The sequence below is a fragment of the Carassius auratus genome, chromosome 17 (assembly GCF_003368295.1).
Source record: "Carassius auratus strain Wakin chromosome 17, ASM336829v1, whole genome shotgun sequence".
NCBI classification, from domain to species: Eukaryota; Metazoa; Chordata; class Actinopteri; order Cypriniformes; family Cyprinidae; genus Carassius; species Carassius auratus.
The window spans coordinates 16,320,416-16,340,431 of NC_039259.1; the positions used below are offsets into that span (position 1 = coordinate 16,320,416).

The window sequence follows — 20,016 nt, forward strand, 5'->3', positions numbered from 1 at the left end:
CCAAAGGTGTTTAGCATATATGACTTGCTTTTCTTTCTTCAACTGATCCTTTTCTTTGGCATTAGCCTCTGGAGAGAGGAGAAAGAAACTAAATTGTTTTCATTTTCACAAAGTCTTTTTTTTCCAATTAATTTCCAAAAAAAAATAATAATAAAATAATAAACAAAATAATGTATTATTATAATTTATTTTTATTAAATAAAAAATAAAATCACAAGCATATTATATAAATTCATTTAGCAGAGACAGTTCTTTGGTATCTTAAAGACTTTATAGATTCTAAATAAGCTTTAAAGGCTGTTTGAAAATGAGCAAAATAGGGTTTTAAGTTGCTCTATTTAGTTTGATGAATATAAAATGTTCCTAATAACAAGAACAGATGAATAATAAATGTTTTCCTTCAATAAAAGTCATATTCATTTGAATGAAGTAAAACAAATGATCACTTTAAGAATAGGATGCAGTTCATTTAACACTTAGAAACTGACATTTCAGACCAAAAATATAGACAAAAAATCAACAGGGACATTCAAAAAATAAATGCACAATAGACTCTTTTTTTACAAGTACGTATTGTGCTACAAATAAAACCAAACAAGTGTCCTTTAAAATTTCTCACAGAATATATCCTGTTAAAGAAACAGTGTTTTCATCTGGATATAGATTACAACTGCTCTTTCTTTATTTGTAAAAAAGAGTTATGGAATGTTGTTCAGTACTGGCTCAAAGTACTATGAGTATGGTATGAGTGTCATCATTCCTCTCAACCAATGAGAGCATTTGGGGTGGGCCTAAGACTGCAGCAGCGATCACACAAAGCACTCACGACTTCATAAGTGGGAAATAGCACGTGAAGATAGCAGAGAAGTGCTCTCCCTCAGCACAGTGGAGTGCCTCGTTTTGTTATCTTTGTGGTTTATTATTTTGAGTTGTTTGGGACACGGTAACAATGAGCCCTCTCACAATATATTGCTTTACAGATCTATCACTTCTGCCGCTCAGAAAGGTTCATGCAATCACGCAACCCAATTCAACCGCTCTCTGGCCAAACTCTTCCAACTTAGCCAGGGACGGCTAAACGAACCGTTCCCGAGCGCGGAAGCAAGCAATCACACTAGTCAAACGAACCACACTCAAAAAAATAACTTTGAACGAACATAAAAAAATCATGGAAAGGATTTCCACATGATTAATTTGCTTTATTTCAGCATTATGCAATTCTGTTACTCCAATTTAATGTACTTGCGTTGGGTCAACTTAATTTATTAAGGTTGATTCAACTTATTTACTATGGTTGGGCAAAGCTTAATTTAATAGTATCAGCCCAACTAATTTGCAATGTTTTGGACAATGTTTTTAATAATTAAGTTCATTTTACAAAATAAGTTTAAGTAAACTTAACAAACCTTAATAGAGTCAACAAACAACAATTGAGTTAATTGTACTAGAAAATGTTAAATAATGATGACATAAAATTTTAATAATGCCATTTTAGAAATGCTACCCCCTTGCATTAGGATTATGAGCAGCATATTAATATTACTCTACATTCAGACCTTTCTATAATTACAGCTTATCAATTATATCACAAACATATTTGAAACACAAAGCAACATTACAAACTGTTTGTTTCTTTGTTTGTTTGTTTGTTTGTTTGTTTTATTCTAATACTTCCTAGAACAACTTCATTGCTATTCTGTTGTATTACTCATCTACCTATCTAATGGTGCTACACTTCTCCAAGAGGGTGACAGAATAACAATTACCCATAATACACTGCAGAAATGCTCAGCCAATGAAATGCTAGTCTGTGTTGGTTTCATTAATCTGTTACTTTTACGCAACAATGTTATGTTGGCTGAACAAATAATTATTAAGTAAAGGTGACAATACACACTTTTTTGCTGAATGAACTAGATTAAATCAAGTTCACATTGTTAAATAATTTTTTAAGTAATAATAACATGAACGGATTAAGTAAAATTGGCAAAGGTGAAAGTAAATTTTTTTGAGTGCATGCTTTCGGGGTCAAACAAGTATCAGGCACGGTTAAGACTGCCTAGTGTGAGTACGTACACCCTTAATCTTCCGAACCCTGCATCTGCACTTTCCCATCAATTGTTGTCCCACGTCGCACTATGTTGCGTTGGATCTCGCGATAATGCAGGTCTCAATATGAAGGTGACTGTTATAGTGTTATGATCGAGGCTCTGGACTCTGAGCATAACTTGTTTTTCTATAAACTATAAAATAGTTTATGTAAAAACGTTAAAGCCCTGGCACTGGCAAATAGCTTTGGTTTTATATTTAATTTGATTACATTCATGTTATAAATTCAGATTAACAAGAAATATTTTTACTGCTAGTATGTAAGAGGAATACTGCTATAAAAAAGCACCTTATTTGTTTATTTAAACTGTTGGCAAACAAAATGTTGTTGCACTTTTGTTCATATAGCAGTACTTATAAATGATTATTGAATTTTGTGCATAACAATGTGATTAATCGCGATTAATAGTAAAAAAAAAAAAAAACAAAGTCATGCGATTAATCAAGATTTTAAAAAATTATCGTTGCCCAGCACTAATAGATATATAAGATGTGGATGAACCGACCATGTGGAGAAATAGAACTTCTAGGACTGCGCATTATATTTCTTTGACATCTTACATTTTCAAGGTTAAAGCGAAGACAAGCAAGGTGTTAATATAGTGTTAACAATTGCATCTACAGTACATTTATTCCAGTCAGCAGTTTCCAAACTTACTAGTCCTTCTGACTTTCATAAGGGCAGAAACAAAGTTCCTGAAAGGCGACAGCAACCTGGGGTTTTCACTCAGAGCTAGGGAAATGAATATATGGCTCTTCCATATGTTCAGTTTTCCCGGCTGCAGCAAACCTATGAACTGATGAGCACAGCATTGTTCCTCCATGTGTGCAATCCACTTCTGCGTCCTTCATTTTCACTCTATTTCCCAAAAGTAATTTCATTAGTTCAGATCTGGAGATGATAAATGGCACCTGTTGCACTTCGCAAGATAATTATAAACAGTTTTAGAAAGTAAATGCCTAAAACCCCTTGTTACTACTTTCGTCTGATGTAAATGTTTGCGACAAATGGGAGATGCCGTTGATTTATTATTTTAATGCATCAAGCATGGAAAGGGGTCTTCCCATCCTCAAGTGACCTTTAATGACAACTAACCAAGTCGATGGAACTCCAAGCCGCAATTTCAAGCTGAATCATAGAGAAAATCAAGACCAATGATGTTCACAAAATCAATTTTATGCTAACTTCAAACCCTGGCTCATTTGCATGTCCATAGCAGCCCGTCTTCCTGGCTGCAATGAAAATACAGTATCGGTGCAACCTAAAAAATGATGATAAATTAGACGTCTAAGAGCACGCCTCAAAAATCTCGAAAATCTCAGATGACCTTCAGCGAGCACCTGCACATTAATCATCCAGTGATACGGCCAGCATTTCATTACCACCCCCCCCCCCCCCCCCCTATGATCGGTGCTTTCTTACACGCCTGTGATCTATTACATCATCGCAATAAACATGATAGTCTAAGTTGGTGGCAGAGCAGAGAGACTCGTGGGTTAGAATGTGGCATAACAGGTGGCCACATCAATAGGGTTGCGAGTCTAAACACACATGCCGCATAAAACAGTTTGGTTATAGAGGTGCACATTTATGGACTCGCCGTAAACAGTTCACTCCTTCAGGAAAAGAAAAACATTATTATTATAGCACCTCGGCCGCATTCTGTTAGAGTGGGTGCTTTTGATTTTGTTAAGGTCTCTGCCAACAAACACTCCAGGCTTGTTTTTCTCTCCAATACTACAAGCCAAGATGCTGACTTACTTGGAACAACAACCTGTGTGAGGAACAGATTAATCATTTAGACAAGGAGGAAGGGAACGGTTCTACAGTGAAAGTGAAAAGAAGGGAAGTAGGAAAAGAGTGCTTTCTCACATCAACAAGTGAGTCTTTTCCCTTAAAAGAATGAGCCAATCCAAATTCCATTTTTCCCACAATCAGATTACTGTCAATCCTCTTTCTTGCTGCTCACCCGGTCAGGAAGTCTCAGCTACATCAACAGGGTGCCACTGCTGAGTTTGTTTGTTTTTAACGTTCAAGGAAAGATCAAAGAGTCCGACCCAAAGCAGACCCCCATAATCCTGCTTTTTGTAAATAACTGGACCCCCGGGGCCAGCTGGAGATCGGGTTTGAAAACTAAAAATCACAGTTACCTTATCAATGTAGTCTTTAGCCAAGATAAAAAGATGACAATGAGAGAGAATCTCCACTGATGTCCCTTCTGCTTCCGTGAGTTATTGCTGCTCTAAACCTGTAATCAGTCTCAGACCCCGGTAGCGATCTGCTTCAGCAGGAGGGTCATGAGGAGGACGTTTCGGCTTCTCTGGGGGAAGTCGTGTGGAATAAGCCCTCGCTGAAGTCTAATCTGCTGTGCAAATGCTCTGTGAGGTCTTGTGAAGGACTTTGAGACCTCTGCAAACGATCACACTTATTCACAAACATAAACAAATGTACAAAAATGCACATACGCAAACAAAACACCAACAACAACAAAAAATGAACCTGTAAACAAACAGTAACTTCATACTATTGCTCAGACAAACTCCCTGGGGAATAGAGGATGATGCTCAGTCGTCCTTATATAAGTGAAAAATGGGGGGAAATGCTGTAAAGGTGGATACCTTAACAGCAGGTTTAGGACAGTGTTCCACCTGTTTCCAAACAGACCACTAAAAAAAATCTAGTTTGAACATCTGGCTATGATATTAAAAAGGCCATAGTACCTTAACTAGGGCCTCAATAAAAGAGCAAAAAATATATACATATAATTTACTAATTAAATACGTAATAATAAAAGTCAACACTATATGCACATGCTCAGTACCAACACAATGCTGATAACAGAAAAAACTGACTTCACTGATTTAACTGATGTTAGTTGACCAAAAATGTAGTTTGAAAATATAGGGGGAAAAAAAGAAAAGAAAAAATCAGCAATGCATCTTTGCAGATTTTTGCACTGTAGCTTTCTGTTCATATTGTCCTATCATAAGTAGACAGCAAAGCAACTTATGAATTAAAAATGAAATGGCTATTTCAAGCACAAATGTTTTAACTGCATTTTAATAATTACTTTTAGCATAGTTTTTTTTTTTTTTTTTTAAATGGGTCCAGACCCAACAGTTTAGGACCACTCATTCTGACTCAGCAGATTCTGACACATTTCGACACTTTATATCTGTGATATTCACACAATGATTCACATCATCTCCTCAGAATGTTCGGAGGGTAATCGGTCAGCCAAGATGGGACACATATCCTCTCCTCAACGAAGACCCCACACAGGGTGCGATATCATACAGCTAGACTATTTTCTGAGCAGTGGGTAGAAAAAGTGCATTTTACAGCAGAGCCTCTCAGCATCAGGGAAAACAGATTACCTCCGTTTGTGCTCCGATGCCCGTCTGACAGCGGCAGCGCCTGGTACACCTGCCCTCCGACTTAGAGTGCATGCATTATTCAGCATCGCTAGAGCTCTGCATGTCACCGGTGTTGTCGTCTAAAACTGCAGGCATCCATGTGCCGTAATCAAAGCAGGCCGGAGAGCAGCTTGTCTCGCTGCGATATCCTGCAGTTTCTACATGATAGTTTTTGAGAGACTGGGGGGGGGGGGGTCTGGAAAAATCTAGTTTCGAGATTCACCTAAATTTTTGTGCTTTACCTAAACTTGCTAGTTCAGACATACACGCCCCACAGAAGCTTTCTTTATGCAAATGAACGACGCCTCATGGTGCCATCCCAAATAGACACAAAATCACTCTGCATGCTAAATGACTAAATGTAAATGGTTTAGGTATAACTGCTGCTGGTAGTCATTTTAAACTACAACGGCAAAGTGTAAATAAATATTTATAATAATAATAATAATAATAATAATAATAATAATAAAAACATTACATTTAATTTATAATTGAGTTAATCTGTTACTTTACTTAATAAATATAATTATAAATATAATACATTATATACAATATAAATATTAAATGTTAAAATAACTTAAATTTAGAAATTGCATGCAATGCAGCATTGTATGAGACAAATAAAATGATGAAATAATGCAGAGAAACTGCTCTCTGCTTGTCAGCATGGATTTATACCTAACATTTATTGACTGAATTAATGTCTATCATTAAAAACATTTGTCAGCTGTAACAAATTATCAAATGCAACTTTAATTTGTTTTAAATTAAGTTTTAATGAACCGCGTACATGTACCAACTCTTCAAATGGTTACTCTACTCCAAAAAGAAAGAAAATGTAAATGGCATCTGCATCTGCAACTAAAAATTATTTCTAAGGTGAAACAAATCAGGCAAGGCACTGCAGGCTGGAGTTTGGGTGCCACCGATGTTCTCCGGTGGTCTTTCCAAAAGCAGATAACAGATGTAATCTCTCACTGCTGGGCTCCTTTCAATAGAGCCACACTGACATTGCAGGGGAAAAAGTGCTTTTCCTTACTATTCATAGAATACATTATCAGGAGACATCAGCTGTGGGTTAAAAGGGCCAAAAGCATCTATTTAAGAAACACCAACTGTGGACCCAGTGATTTCTCGCTCCCCAGGAACTCGTTCTAAGTAGTCCATTTTGTCACCTTTGACTGCTAATTATGTGTCAGCACAGTGGGAGAAATGGGGAAATGCATGTGAATATAATGCAATATCCAACAGCAAAGATTATATGACGTAAGAAGCATGGGAATGTCAGATCTATAAGTCTTAGACTGGATAAGCCAAACTGTGATATTTAGAGTAGAAGACAATAGCTCATGGACTCAACGGTCAAAGCGCATTTTATTTAACAGACCAAACTAATTGGTGCAGACTGTCAGCATATAGGCTTGAATTCAATGATAGGGAAATAATCATTGTTCTAAGTTACTGATTTGGTGCTAAAGAAGCATTTCTTCTGATTATGAATCTTGAAAACAGTTGTGTTGATCAGTTGAATGTGTCCTTGCTGAATAAAAACGATTTATTAAAAAATTTCAGCTGTAACAATCGTGTTGATGTGGTTAGTACAGGGGTAGGCAAGTTCGGTCCTAGAGAGCCGCAGTCCTGCAGAGTTCAGCTCCAACCCTGAAAAAAACCTTTACCAACCTGTAGCCTTAGTAATCCTGAAGACGTTAATGAGCTTGTTCAGGTGTGTTTGATTAGGGTTGAAGCTGAACTCTGCAGGACTGCGGCTCTCTAGGACCGAACTTGCTTACCCCTGGGTTAGTATAACGTGCAAAAAGTAAAACTGTCTAGAATCTCAGCAATCATTACGTCACACAAAATTGAGTAGTGATTTAATGGCTGAGATGGAAAGCACTTGGTAGGCACAAGGAGCAGGTGGTCTGGTCTGCAGAGAGCAGAGGCACGGTTAACTGCGTGGAACGCCCCTCATTACATGAGTCACACGCTGTGGCCATTACAGAGCCGCAACACCTGGGAGCTCCCCCATGATCCCTTGCACTGTTCTCATGGAGCAATGAGACATGCTCGTCTTTCTGCTAAACATCCACCGCCTCCCAAAAATTAATTCAACTTTCTAGTTCCCAGTAATTTGAATTAGTATATTATGAACATGAACCTTGGACCTTGATCCACTAAACACTGAGACACTGATGATTCAACTACCTGCAACATGATTATGAGCTTATGCATTGAAATGTTGCTGGTATTTATTAATACAAATAACAAGCTATCTGTCTGATAGCTTACAAAGTAAAGTGCAGGGGAAAGTAAAGGTTTGAACAATTTCAAATCAGTTCAAACTGTGTTTGAATCAGCACTCCACAATTATTAAAATGTATAATTAAAAGTGTTATTGTGTACCACATTACAGTGATTACACTTTATTTTAAGTGACGTGACGTGACATACAGCCAAGTATGGTGACCCATACTCACTCAGAATTCATGCTCTGCATTTAACCCATCCAAAGTGAACACACACACACACCGTGAACACACACCCGGAGCAGTAGGCAGCCATTTATGCTGCGGCACCCGGGGAGCAGTTGGGGGTTCGGTGCCTTGCTCAAAGGCACCTCAGTCGTGGTGTTGCCAGACCGAGACTCGAACCCACAACCTTAGGGTTAGGAGTCACTCTAACAAAGAAAGGACACCTTAAAATGAAGTGTAACTGTTATATTAAATAATTGAAATAAATACTATGCCACTAAATGATTACAATATTTAATTACTATGGTTTTGTCATGGTACACCGAGGTACTGCAAAATATACAATAGTTTTGCTAATACTGTGCTATGGTAAATGTGCACAACAACATGGTATAGCATCATGTCCAGAAAACATGGTAATATCACAGTAGATTAAACACTCCCCAAAAAACAAAGATGTTTAGGTGTCCACTCACTGTTTAAAAGACTTTTAAACCTGTTAATTTGTACAAATGTCCAGAATGCAGAAAAACAGTAACTGGGAAAAATCAAAGCAAGAATGATCCGAAAACAACCTGAGCCCACTGAACTGAATCGCCTAGTGAGAGAATAATTAGAAGCCAAATCTCTCCTCTATATTAAATCAAGGGCCTGCATTAATTCTAATCAGCGTGTGTAGCCAGGCTTGACTGCGGGCCCCGAGGGGGAAAGAGAACAGCACCCTATCCTCTGCACCCGGGCAATGCAGAGAGTGCATCTGGCTCGGACCCTGCTCTTCAGGGTTCAGCGCTTCCCTCCAGCGGCTGCCATCAGCGCTCAGACTCACACACACACAGGTGAGAGACTGCAACCTTTCCCTGCTCCAGCTGTTTAACTGTACCTGACGGAGCTGTTCAAATGGCCTTTATACACAGGGGTAGAGATGGCACAAGAATTATTGCCTGCCATTTGCAGCTATGATCCTACAAACAGCAAAGCAGATTGTTTAGGGTGTTTTAAGATGTTTTGAAAGCCTGATCAATGCATCAATAATGAGATTGCATGTTGATTATTGACTTACATGCCATCATATTACTTTGAGTAATGTGTTGGCTTGGATGACATTTAATAAAATACAATTGCTGATCAAAGTGCATGTAATTTAAGATTACATAAACACACGCAAAATGCAGAAGTAAAAATCAATGTCATTATATACCCATATATATATATATATATATATATATATATATAAAATACCCATTTATGATTGTACAGGCCTTTTCTGGACCTATTGGTAGCAAACTATGCGGCTGACAGAAGCAGCACATATTTAATGCACTCTATGGCAGAAGTGCTCATTCATCTCTATGAAAATTATTTTACAGGACCACAATATACCTTTCTTGAAATAAAGATTTTCAAGAAAAATTTCTATGTCAGAGCCCAGGGACCCCTACTTTTCTGGCTACACTCCACCTTCCTTTAAAAGAAGTGCAGAAGCCCAAAATAAATGAAATAAAAAATAAAAATGTCCACACAGCAGATATTCCAGGATATAAGCTATCACCATTGAGACAAAAAAAATGTACCTTTGATTTGACAGCCCAGTACTCTTCTGTCCCATACTGTACATCTCTGAGAGTGGTGAGGTAGTCATAACTGATGACAGCCGTCTGAAAACATTCATTTCAGAGACACAGAAAAAAAAAATATGAATAAAGATCTGCAGAATAGAGAATAGAGATAGAACAATCATTTAAAAATACTCAATTTATTCAAAATTATTATTAAAACATGAATTAATAAAAAAATAAATCAGTCAGGTCAGTTCAAACTGTCAATGCAAGACTCTAAAATACTGTGCAAATATCAACGGTTAAAAAAATACTCTTAAAAGTAAATAAAAGTGTGTAACATGTTAAAGTGATATATCAGATGGTAAAATGTTATTTAAATATGATTTCAGTAATATGGTACTAAATGATTACCATGTTTATTTACTATGGAATTAACATGGTACTTTCAAAGAACTGCAAAAGATACAAAGGTTTTAGCATGGTACATTCCAAAGAAAAAGAAGAAAACTGTGAATAAATATTTGCACACGCATTTAAAATATGCTGTAAGTATTTCTAAGTAATTTACTTACTGTGATTCAAGCACAAGTATTACAAATATTTAATATTAAATTTATATTTAATTATTTAATATAAAGTAATTATTTTTCAAATGGATTAAAACTTTAATGAATTCAAGAAAAAAAAAATCATATTTACTGTTGCAGCTGCCCTCCCAAATCTGACGATGCTGAGATCATTGAAGTCCACATTTTTGCTGTACAAGTAGAAACCTGATGATGCGAACACTGCAGTGGCTACAGAAGACACCTTCAGCAGTCGAACAGCCATGTGAGGAGCTGTAAAAACAGAGATCCATCACCATCATCACTGAGTAGCTGCCTCTGTAGTAAGTACTGTATATTCAAAACATCAGCCAAATTATTAAAAAACAACAACAACAACAACAACAACAAACCCTTTAAAATCAAGCTTAGACTTTGATTAATTTCTCCTATTTTAGATTAAGTTTGCAAATATCAATTAAATCATTAACTATTTTATACAATTATTTTAAAAAATAATACATAGTAGTTAACACAGAGTAATCACTTATACAGTGTTATTAAATTTGCTGTTGGCAAAGAATGGGCGTGACACCAAGGTTGTTGCGTCATTGGTTTTGACCATGTGAGATGACCATTAAAACTAATAAATGAACCGGATTACACAATTAAAGAAATATTACATTATTTATCAATTTTATGAATGAAACATCACCACTACACATTTTAACAAAGGAAATCGAAGCACGAGTGAACCCGTTTCATTCATAACATCAGTCGCGTAGTGAAAAAGACGCGGTCAGCTGGTCACAAATAACGTTCGTTACACAAGCACTTGCGTAACACACAGAGAGAGTATAACAAAATAACCACCACCGTTTTATTGCATGTTGTCTGAGTTAATAACTGTGGTCGTAGGTGTATTGTCAGAGAATCACAATAACCTGATTGATTTACTGTACCTTCATTGACTCACGCTGTCATCCACTAACCGGTGTCGTCGCTTTGTGACCTTTCAACTCTGGCGTCCCTGTTGACAACGCAACGTACGTGGCGCGCAATGCATCATGGTCATTGTAGTTTACGATTATATTCAGCCAATAGTTGAAAAATGGCTATCTTTGCCATTAAAAAAAATAATCAACCTTAATTATTAAATATTATAAGATATGAATCTATTTTCAAGCGTGTGAGAAACCAAAACTGCTGTGATTTATTTTACTACACAAATACATTCTCATGATTGAAAGTTAATTTTAAAATTTTCAAATAAGTACCACAAGATTAAATTAACAAAATTAATGACCATATACCATTTTTAATCAAATTATATAACTCAGCAGATGTTCACAGCAATAAAACGCAAAATTATTACAAACACATTCTTCTAACAGAGAACCTCAGGAAAGATATATTTCAAAACATAATATAGGCGTACGCGGTTTCTTTCAGGTGAAGAGGACAGGGTAATGATGGAACGTGACAAGATTTAAGATGACATGAGCTCGGACAGATAATGTGACCGGAACATTAGCAATGTCCTACTAGATGCAGCCTTGAAAAACCTCTAAATAAATTAACAACGCTGATTAAACATTTCATGCATTTGCATAACTTAAGCTTTACATAAAACAGTTATCACTCTTCTATTACATGTAAAATAATAGCTCTTACGGGTCTATTAAAGTAAAAGCAGTTTATTTTAAATAAAAAGTCCAACATATTAAGAATACTTGAAGATTAGCTTACCCGTGGAGAAGAAACTCCACAAATTATATATAGGTCAAACCCAAATAGATGAATTTTATCAGATTCTTCCATTTTGTAAAGACTCAGCCAATGTATTCCCTCGTTGTACTCCATTGTCTGTCTCTATGTGTATTTTGGCAAGTCTTTGATTTTTCTTCTTTTGTGGATTTAGTGGTGGGTCACGTAACCCCTTCAGATTTAGCTTGTACTTCAAAAAAATGTTTAATTTCTTTTTACAAACCAGACAATAAACACCTTCTTGCCCGTCCCATTACATCAGCTGTGACTCAAACTGTTGCCACTGGCTGCGCAAATAATAATATACATGTTGAAAGACTGGTAAGACATCCCATCATTGCATGTGGACCGAATGCAATGATTGGACAAACATTTTATGGTCTTAGGCCTCCACAGAATACTGATATTTTTTTATTTAGATCATTTTAAACTATTGATTGCATTCAGGATGTGAGGAGGCTTTCCCCTATTATAACAAAAATGTTCCTGAAAAAAAAAATTTTGTAAAAGGCAAAATGCTCTAGTACATACAAAAAAATGCTTTATAAATGTTTTATAAGACAAAAAAGCACCGGACAATACAATGACAATAAACACTCATTATATTTTGGCTTCTGAAAAACAGATAAGCCCAGTGAAGACACATCTGCAATAAATACAATTCTGTGTTACTGAAGACATTTTGATGCTTGAAATCAGATCATTTCTGACGTCTTCTTCAGATGTCTTCTGCTTCTTTGTTTGATTTTCTTCCATAAAACGGCTTTCTGTTTTTTTGGACCTGAAGCTGCATTAAAAGAAAAATGGAAAATGATATTTTCAATGCAGATGTCCAAAATAAAAGCTCTACCAGAGACATCTATGGCTTCTTCATGTAGTTCCCAAATAGACACTCACCTTTGCACCTTCAATGATGTGAGGATCCTTTTGTATTGCATTCTGCAGTCCTTCCTCTGTAGTGAACCCTATCCAGCAAAAGCCCCTATGAAAACCAGTCTCTTTATCCTGTTATACAAGACAGAAATCATATCAGCACTACAGCCTTTTAACAAGATGAAACATTATATCTTAGTGCATTCGAGGACCTTATACTTACAAATGGCAGTAGACATTTCTTCACCTGGCCAAACTGCCCAAAATATTCTTTCATTTCCCCTGAAACCGTGCAATAACACACATTAGACAATTGTTTGTTGTACATGCAAACCATTATATTCCATACTAAAGATGCTTCGGAGTTAAGGATAATGATAATGACATTTAATTTACTTGCATGCTTAATGTTAATTTAATCTGATGTGAAATCATTGATTAAACGACATCCTTTACTCACTCGTTGCGACGGTCCATGGTACTTTTGACACAAACACTTCAAACACCTTCTTGCTTGCTGCTGTCGCCGCCATGTTTCGTCCTTGCGAATGAATGAAGCGGTGACCCCGACCACGTGACCGGAAGAAAAAATTTAATCCATTAATCCATGCAATTTACAAACTTGAAATAGTGTATTACGATACATTTTATGTTCATAATTTTTATTGTGTTTGCATTATATAATAAATATGTCTAAATCAAATCGAAGATTGGTTACGTTGACGTCAGAAGTAGAAAGGTCACAAGATCACTGCAAAGATGGCAGCCTCCATGGTGGAGCATGGAGAAGATGCTTTTAGAAAATTGTTCAAGTTTTACAAGAGGAGAAGTCCTCCTCCAGACTTCAGTGACGTGCTTAATTTCGCCAAACCTTTTAATGACAAGGCAAGTCATTCAGTTTTGACGAATATTTTCGTATTCGTTAACTTTATGATGCTAAGTCTTTCCTAAAATGTATAGCATTATTATTGATATGAATCAGTTATTAGAACATTCGATTACCTGTATTTATTAACCAATATATGTGCAGTAATTATTAAACCAGATGAATATTGCCATAATCGTGTTTTTTGACGTCTTTACTTAACTGTGTATATTATTGTTATTTTTTACCCGTTGGTATAATATTTTATGATTTAGATTTAACTAATTTGGCTGTGAACTGTGTTTATTTGCTAATTCTGGTATCAAATGTAATATTAGATGCATACAGAACTCGGCACAAATTCAGTTTTGGCCTTTAGTCATCAAAATTGTCTGCTTTGCTAGATGTTTGCCTGTGAACTTAACTCCACTTCTGTAAGCGAGGAAGATGTTTCCAAAGCTGGTCTTCAGCCGGTAAAAGACTGGAGGGCATTTGGTCTTCATGGATATCCAGGTATGGTTTAGATAGGCTGGTGACAGTTTCAAATAAGAAACAATCTGTATGTTCTCCAGAAAGTACAGAATTATATTGATTTAATTGATATTATATGTGTTTCTTTCACTATATGAGAACACAGAATATTAACATGTGCTACTTGACATGTTGGTATGGGAATCTTCCTTGTTTTCATTTTAACTTTTGATGAGGTTAAATGAATTATATTGTCACTGTTGGAATGCAGGGTTTATCTTTATATCCAATCCATTCCTGCCGGGTTCTCAGCAGTACTGGGTAAAGCAGTGTTTGAAGATGTATCCACAGAAACCCAACATGTGTAACCTGGATATGCATATGTCACCTGTGGAGACTGAAAATATCTGGGAAAAAAGTATAGATATTATTCGGTAAGTTTCTGCCTTGCATTGGCAACTTAGTAGAATATAATTTTATTGCATATTATTTCTGTGCATTTAGGCATTTTTTTTTTTAATAAAACATATGTGTATATGCGTATGTGTGTATGTATATGTGTGTGTATTTTGAGTGTCTTGAGCATTTTTCATCCCTGTTAGATGTTTTCCTTGTGGCTATGTCTGTTGTAATTTTCCAGGGACCTAGATGGTAGATTTGAGCATTTGCAGTTTGTTAGATCCTTTTTTTAATCTCAAAACATTTGTGTTAATGGTTTGTGGTCCTGCACTACACCTGATCCATCTCACACTGTTCCTTATCTGAATGAGTCTGTGCATTATTCCAGGAAGAAAGGCTGTGGGAAAAGAGAGCCCAAAACTCTGCTAGAAAAACTGCGCTGGGTAACACTGGGTTACCACTATGATTGGAACTCCAAGGTACGGCATGAACTCTCTTATGTGCTTTTTACATGCTTTAGCTGTACGTCTAAAATTACATTTAATTTCATTTTATTTTATTTATATAATGTCACATTATCAGTAATTACAACCATGTTACAATGAAGTTAAAGAATCCTGTAAAAATGTGTTACAGTTTCCACAATAAGCATATTGGAATGTTTTCTGATGGATCATGACACTGAAGAACATTTCTATCAAATAAAAACAGCCTTGGTCGGCATAAAACATTAAAAATAGACATTTTAAGGGTAGTGTACAGTTTTATAATTAGGCTAAACATGACCAAATACCAGTTATACTGTTATCATACTTTTATTAAATTATTATCGTTCGTATATTTACTTGTTTTTAATGCATGTCTTTTTTATTTATTCATTTATTTTATTTACTGTTTATCCTGGAGAGAGAAAGATAGGGACAAAACATAGTCCTGGATCTTATTGGCATTATTTGAACTTTTCAGGACATTTCATCTCTAATTGTACAGGCCTGATGTCTGCCTGTCTCGTTTATATGCTAATTACATAAAAGTGTTTAGTCTTCTGTCCTATTAAATCAGTCAGGAGGTGCACACCAGATTCATTAGCTTTGATGCTAGTTTGACACCGCCGAATGTCTGACAGCAATCTGTGAATTTTAAGCAGAGACTCTTTCCTTTTCCCTTTAAGTAGAACTGAAGGCTGAGGCATTCACCCCACTCAGATCAGACGTGTAAGCCGCTAATTCAGCTCTTTGGAGAGGCTTGTGTTCATATGATTGTCCATTGATTACACTTTCGTACATAACTGCTGTCAGTGACCCACTGCGAAAGCCACAGAGGAGAAAGAACGCTGCAAAAGCTCTTTTAACAATTATGTCAATCATGATGTTAGTTAAAAATGTTATGTTTAAAGGGCATCAACTTATTTATGCAGTGGAATAAACAGTATTTTTTTTTTTAGTTTATATCTCATAGTTCAGACATTTCTTCTCACTATTCTGAGTTTATTGTTGAAAAAAATGTAATGTGAAATATAAAGAGAAAGTAATGTATTTTTTAAATTCTGTTTCATAAATAAGCTTCCATACATGAGGGTGGTATAGCGTACTGTGTATTGATCTAGATTAGCTATTGTGCCCTTGAGCAAGGAATTTAACCCTAGCTTACCCGTACTGTAAGTCACTTTGAATAAAAGCCAATACTAAATGACTACCTAAAATAAAAGGCTTACTCCTATAATAAAATGTCATTAACTCCATTGTATGAAGCATTCAATTATGCCTTACTTTCGTTCTGCAGACTTACTCTCCAGACCACTACACTCCCTTCCCCAAGGAACTTCACTCGCTTTCTCATAAAGTGGCAGCAGCCTGTGGCTTTCCTGGTTTCAATGCAGAGGCGGGCATTCTCAACTACTACCGATCTGATTCCTCGCTTGGAATCCATGTTGACGAATCAGAGCTCGACCATACCCGACCTTTGTTGTCTTTCAGGTGAGGAATATATATTGCTCAAATTTGAACTCCATTTACCGACTTATATTAATACTTATGAGTGTGGAAATCATGGGATTGATTACAGTTCAAATTAAGACAAAAAGCTTAGAACTAGTACATCACTCTGAAGAAGAAAAATTTGCGTTATGCCACCATTCAAATGTTTGCAGTCAAAGATTTTTTTTTAGAATAAATTAATTGGTTTTTTCAGAAAGTATGCATTATTTTGATCAAAAGCAGGAATATAAATGCTTTTCCTTTGAACTTTCTATTCATCAGAATAATATATATATATATAAATGTATGTATATATATATAAATGTATGTATGTATATGTATATATATATTTATATATATAATAAATTCTGAATGTCTGTGAATATTGACACCACAGTTTAATTCATACCAATTATTTGTAGTGTTTGAATAGCGATTCCCAGAAAATAATGGTCATTATGACATGATAGTGATGTCACTGTGCATTAATACAATCTTTCTGAAGAAACTCGAAGGCTGCATTGGTGAATGGAGATACAGAGATTGTCAATGTCTAATATTACTTAAAAACTAAAGTGCATGTAGCATCTTTTCCATACAGCATAAGTATCATTTTGCCCTTTGATGTTAGTTTTGGGCAGACTGCTGTTTTCCTGTTGGGCGGGACTAAGAGGGAAGACCGGCCCACAGCCATGTTCATGAACAGTGGTGATGTAATGGTGATGTCAGGACCCAGTCGCCTACTGTATCATGCCGTACCCTGCATCATCCCCAACCCCGCTGGAGACATGCTGCCACCCTGCCTGGGCCAGAGACTAGAGACGGAGGACCATGACATCATCCAAAGTGTGTCAGAAGAGGATTGGGACGTTTGCTCCTGGTACTTGCAGACGTCTCGGGTAAATGTGACCGTTCGACAAGTACTTGCTTCTGGTCAGACCTTTCCAAGTTCACAGGCATCACATTTGTCAATGGACAGCTGTGAGAAATCAGAGGAAGAAACTCAAAAAAATAAGAAGAGGAAAAGCGAATCAGGCTATGAGCATGACACCTAACGTGCCTGTTTTGAATGTCATCCAAATTTTATTTATGTAAGATGCACCTGGTATAAACAATTGTACATATAACTACAAATAAATGCATTATTGTGATCACTTCCCTTATAATGACTCTTCGTTCCAGAGCAGGGGTTGCAAAAACGCAATCACTTATGCGTCAAGTCAACTCAGCTTAAAGCGTAGTACTAAATTTTACCCTGTCATGACCAGCTTCACACACAATACTTCTCAGTCTACAGAATGGCGGTAACATTCAGTCCGGTCTGTGACAGTGTGCCAGGCGCAGGTCTGTTGATTTAAGGCTGGTTGCCATGTTTGCTCACTCAGGGCTGTAACACTAAACAGAGCTGACCTTCAGAGGAAAACCAGGGAGACGGCGTATAATCTTTTTAATCTGGTCAAGCGGTGTCACGACATGTCAAAGCCAGTGTGAGATTGCCTGTGACAAGTTCCCCGAGGGACCCAGGTTGACACTGCCATTGTAACTGAAAACACTGGGGCCGGCATTACCATGGTGATGTAACATTTCTGCCACTGCATCTGCCTCCTGTGAAACGCTATCAAAAGTTCATGTCTACATCTGAGATTTGTAAGATTAATGTTTCTGGTCTTTTACATGCTGTAAAAACAAATGCTAGGCAGCGTTTATCGGTCTGTCTTTGGGTACCGAGGTGCAGTCAAGGGGGATGTTAGTTGTCACCTGGTCTGCTACATCCAGAGGCTGTGGTGGGTGGTGTTATGATGGAACTTTCCTGAAAACATGGTAATACTATGGTATTTTGGTATATGAAAGTGACATGACATACAGCCAAGTATGGTGACCCAGACCCAGAAAGTGCACAAACACAGCAGTGAACACACACACCGTGAACACACACCCAGAGGCACTGGGCAGCCATTTATGCAGTGGCTCGAGGGGACCTCAGTCGTGGTATTGCCGGCCCGAGACTCGAACCCACAACCCTAGGGTTAGGAGTCAAACTCTCTTGACATTAGGCATAAGGGTATATAGGCTACTGAATGAGTACAATATTATCGTACACCAAGAATAAATACTGTTGTATGGTTCATATACTATGGTATTAACACACTATGTCCAAATAAAGGTGATTTCACCATAGTATAATTTCTAAAACAACATAAGACTATTGTGATTTATGGGCTATGGTTCCTGTATCATAGTATTTACATGGTACTAAAAAGCACACCATTGTATTATCATGGTTCCTATCCCAATTTCCCAAAAAGATAAAATTATACTATGGTTATTTGATCCATACAAAAAGAGATGTTAATAATCGAAATATTTTGTGGTACTGAAATTCTTATTTTTTTTATAATACTTTCAAGAAAAAAATCAGTGTAATAAAGTCTTATCCTTAAACTTAAAAATATTGAATTAAAAGTAAATATATATCAAACATATAGGGTCAGCAAGGTTTTGCTTAGATTTTTCGTTTAAATAAATTAATATAATTTTAGAAATTGGCTATTTTTTTTTCATCAATGACTTTTGAAATCAAACATGACTGTAAAGATATTTTACAGTCTATTTATATTTTGTAAAATATATATTTATAATGTTACAAAACAGCACAACTGTTTTAAGCATTAATAATACAAAATCAGCAATTCTACAGAATCATGTGGCACTTAAGACTGGGGCAATGACTGCTGAAAATGTAGCTTTGCATTACAGGAATAAATTAGGCTTACAGTCTTTACACAGTATTTCTGTTTTTACTGTATTTGTCAAATAAAAACTTCTCTCAAAATGATCCTAAACTTTAGAATGGTAGTATAGATCTACATCTTTCATTAATCCCTGAAAGTAGCTTACACCAGTGTTTACCATCCTGCTGTTTTGCCCTGCATGTCTATTTCAGGTCTTTAAAGCGATAAACAGAATTCCTTTAATATTAACCCAACTGTCCTTCTGAGACCCCGGAACTGTCTTGTGTGAGTACAGCGCTGGATTAATTACCTCCTGTTTTTGCTTATTGTATAACTGCGGGAGGCAGCATGGAATAATAAGTAATTGGTTTTCACGTGGCGGTACACCGGCCCTTTAAGAAAGCCACACAAACAAACACTTCTCCGTTAACCAAATCAAATGTCGCTTACCGCTGAGACGTGATTGTGATTATCCTATTTTTGGGTTCACCCAAGTTCCTGTATAATCACGTCAAAGGAGAATATATTTCAATTCTGAAACTGAATTTATCCCTGCTCGTTAGCTAAAGCTGCGTGTTCCACGAGTGCCCATTAAGTGAAATTCTCAAGTTTCCTAAAATAAGTCAAAAGGACATTGAACATAACATTACGTAAAATGCTATTAAACGCCCACAACTCAGGAGAAGCATCAAGTACCGTATGTAGAAACAGCTAGTGAAGATGAGGAGGTTTTCCTCTTCTAGCACCTCACGCACGCCAAACGGCTTCTAGGTACCACACTCATTCAAAGCAAGCAAGACCCTGCCCATCTCAGATAAAATTAGACGCTGTCAGG

General features: G+C 36.5%; 3 protein-coding genes across 3 annotated transcripts in view; 1 reads left to right on the plus strand and 2 right to left on the minus strand.

Moving 5' to 3' along the window:
• The window catches only part of adck1 (aarF domain containing kinase 1), a 99,857-nt gene extending 88,715 nt beyond the window's left edge, over positions 1–11,142 (minus strand). Inside the window, exons 1-3 of the mRNA XM_026286084.1 lie at positions 11,061–11,142; positions 10,253–10,392; positions 9,566–9,649 (exon numbers count right to left, since the gene is read on the minus strand). Of these exons, the coding sequence (XP_026141869.1) occupies positions 9,566–9,649; positions 10,253–10,384 (216 nt within the window). The 5' untranslated portion in view covers positions 10,385–10,392; positions 11,061–11,142. The remainder of the gene's footprint in view (positions 1–9,565; positions 9,650–10,252; positions 10,393–11,060) is intronic.
• Positions 11,143–12,258: 1,116 nt separating this feature from the next.
• Positions 12,259–13,334, minus strand: slirp (SRA stem-loop interacting RNA binding protein). Its single transcript, XM_026286086.1, has 4 exons — positions 13,199–13,334; positions 12,962–13,020; positions 12,763–12,870; positions 12,259–12,652 (listed from the first exon to the last, which is right to left on the minus strand). The coding sequence occupies exons 1-4, from the start codon at positions 13,269–13,271 to the stop codon at positions 12,584–12,586; spliced, it is 309 nt and encodes a 102-aa protein (XP_026141871.1). The 5' UTR covers positions 13,272–13,334; the 3' UTR covers positions 12,259–12,583.
• Positions 13,335–13,472: 138 nt separating this feature from the next.
• alkbh1 (alkB homolog 1, histone H2A dioxygenase) lies at positions 13,473–17,608 on the plus strand. The gene is made up of 6 exons (XM_026286085.1): positions 13,473–13,623; positions 14,008–14,116; positions 14,346–14,508; positions 14,862–14,952; positions 16,256–16,449; positions 17,081–17,608. The coding sequence occupies exons 1-6, from the start codon at positions 13,498–13,500 to the stop codon at positions 17,502–17,504; spliced, it is 1,107 nt and encodes a 368-aa protein (XP_026141870.1). The 5' UTR covers positions 13,473–13,497; the 3' UTR covers positions 17,505–17,608.
• The last annotated feature ends 2,408 nt before the right edge of the window (positions 17,609–20,016 follow it).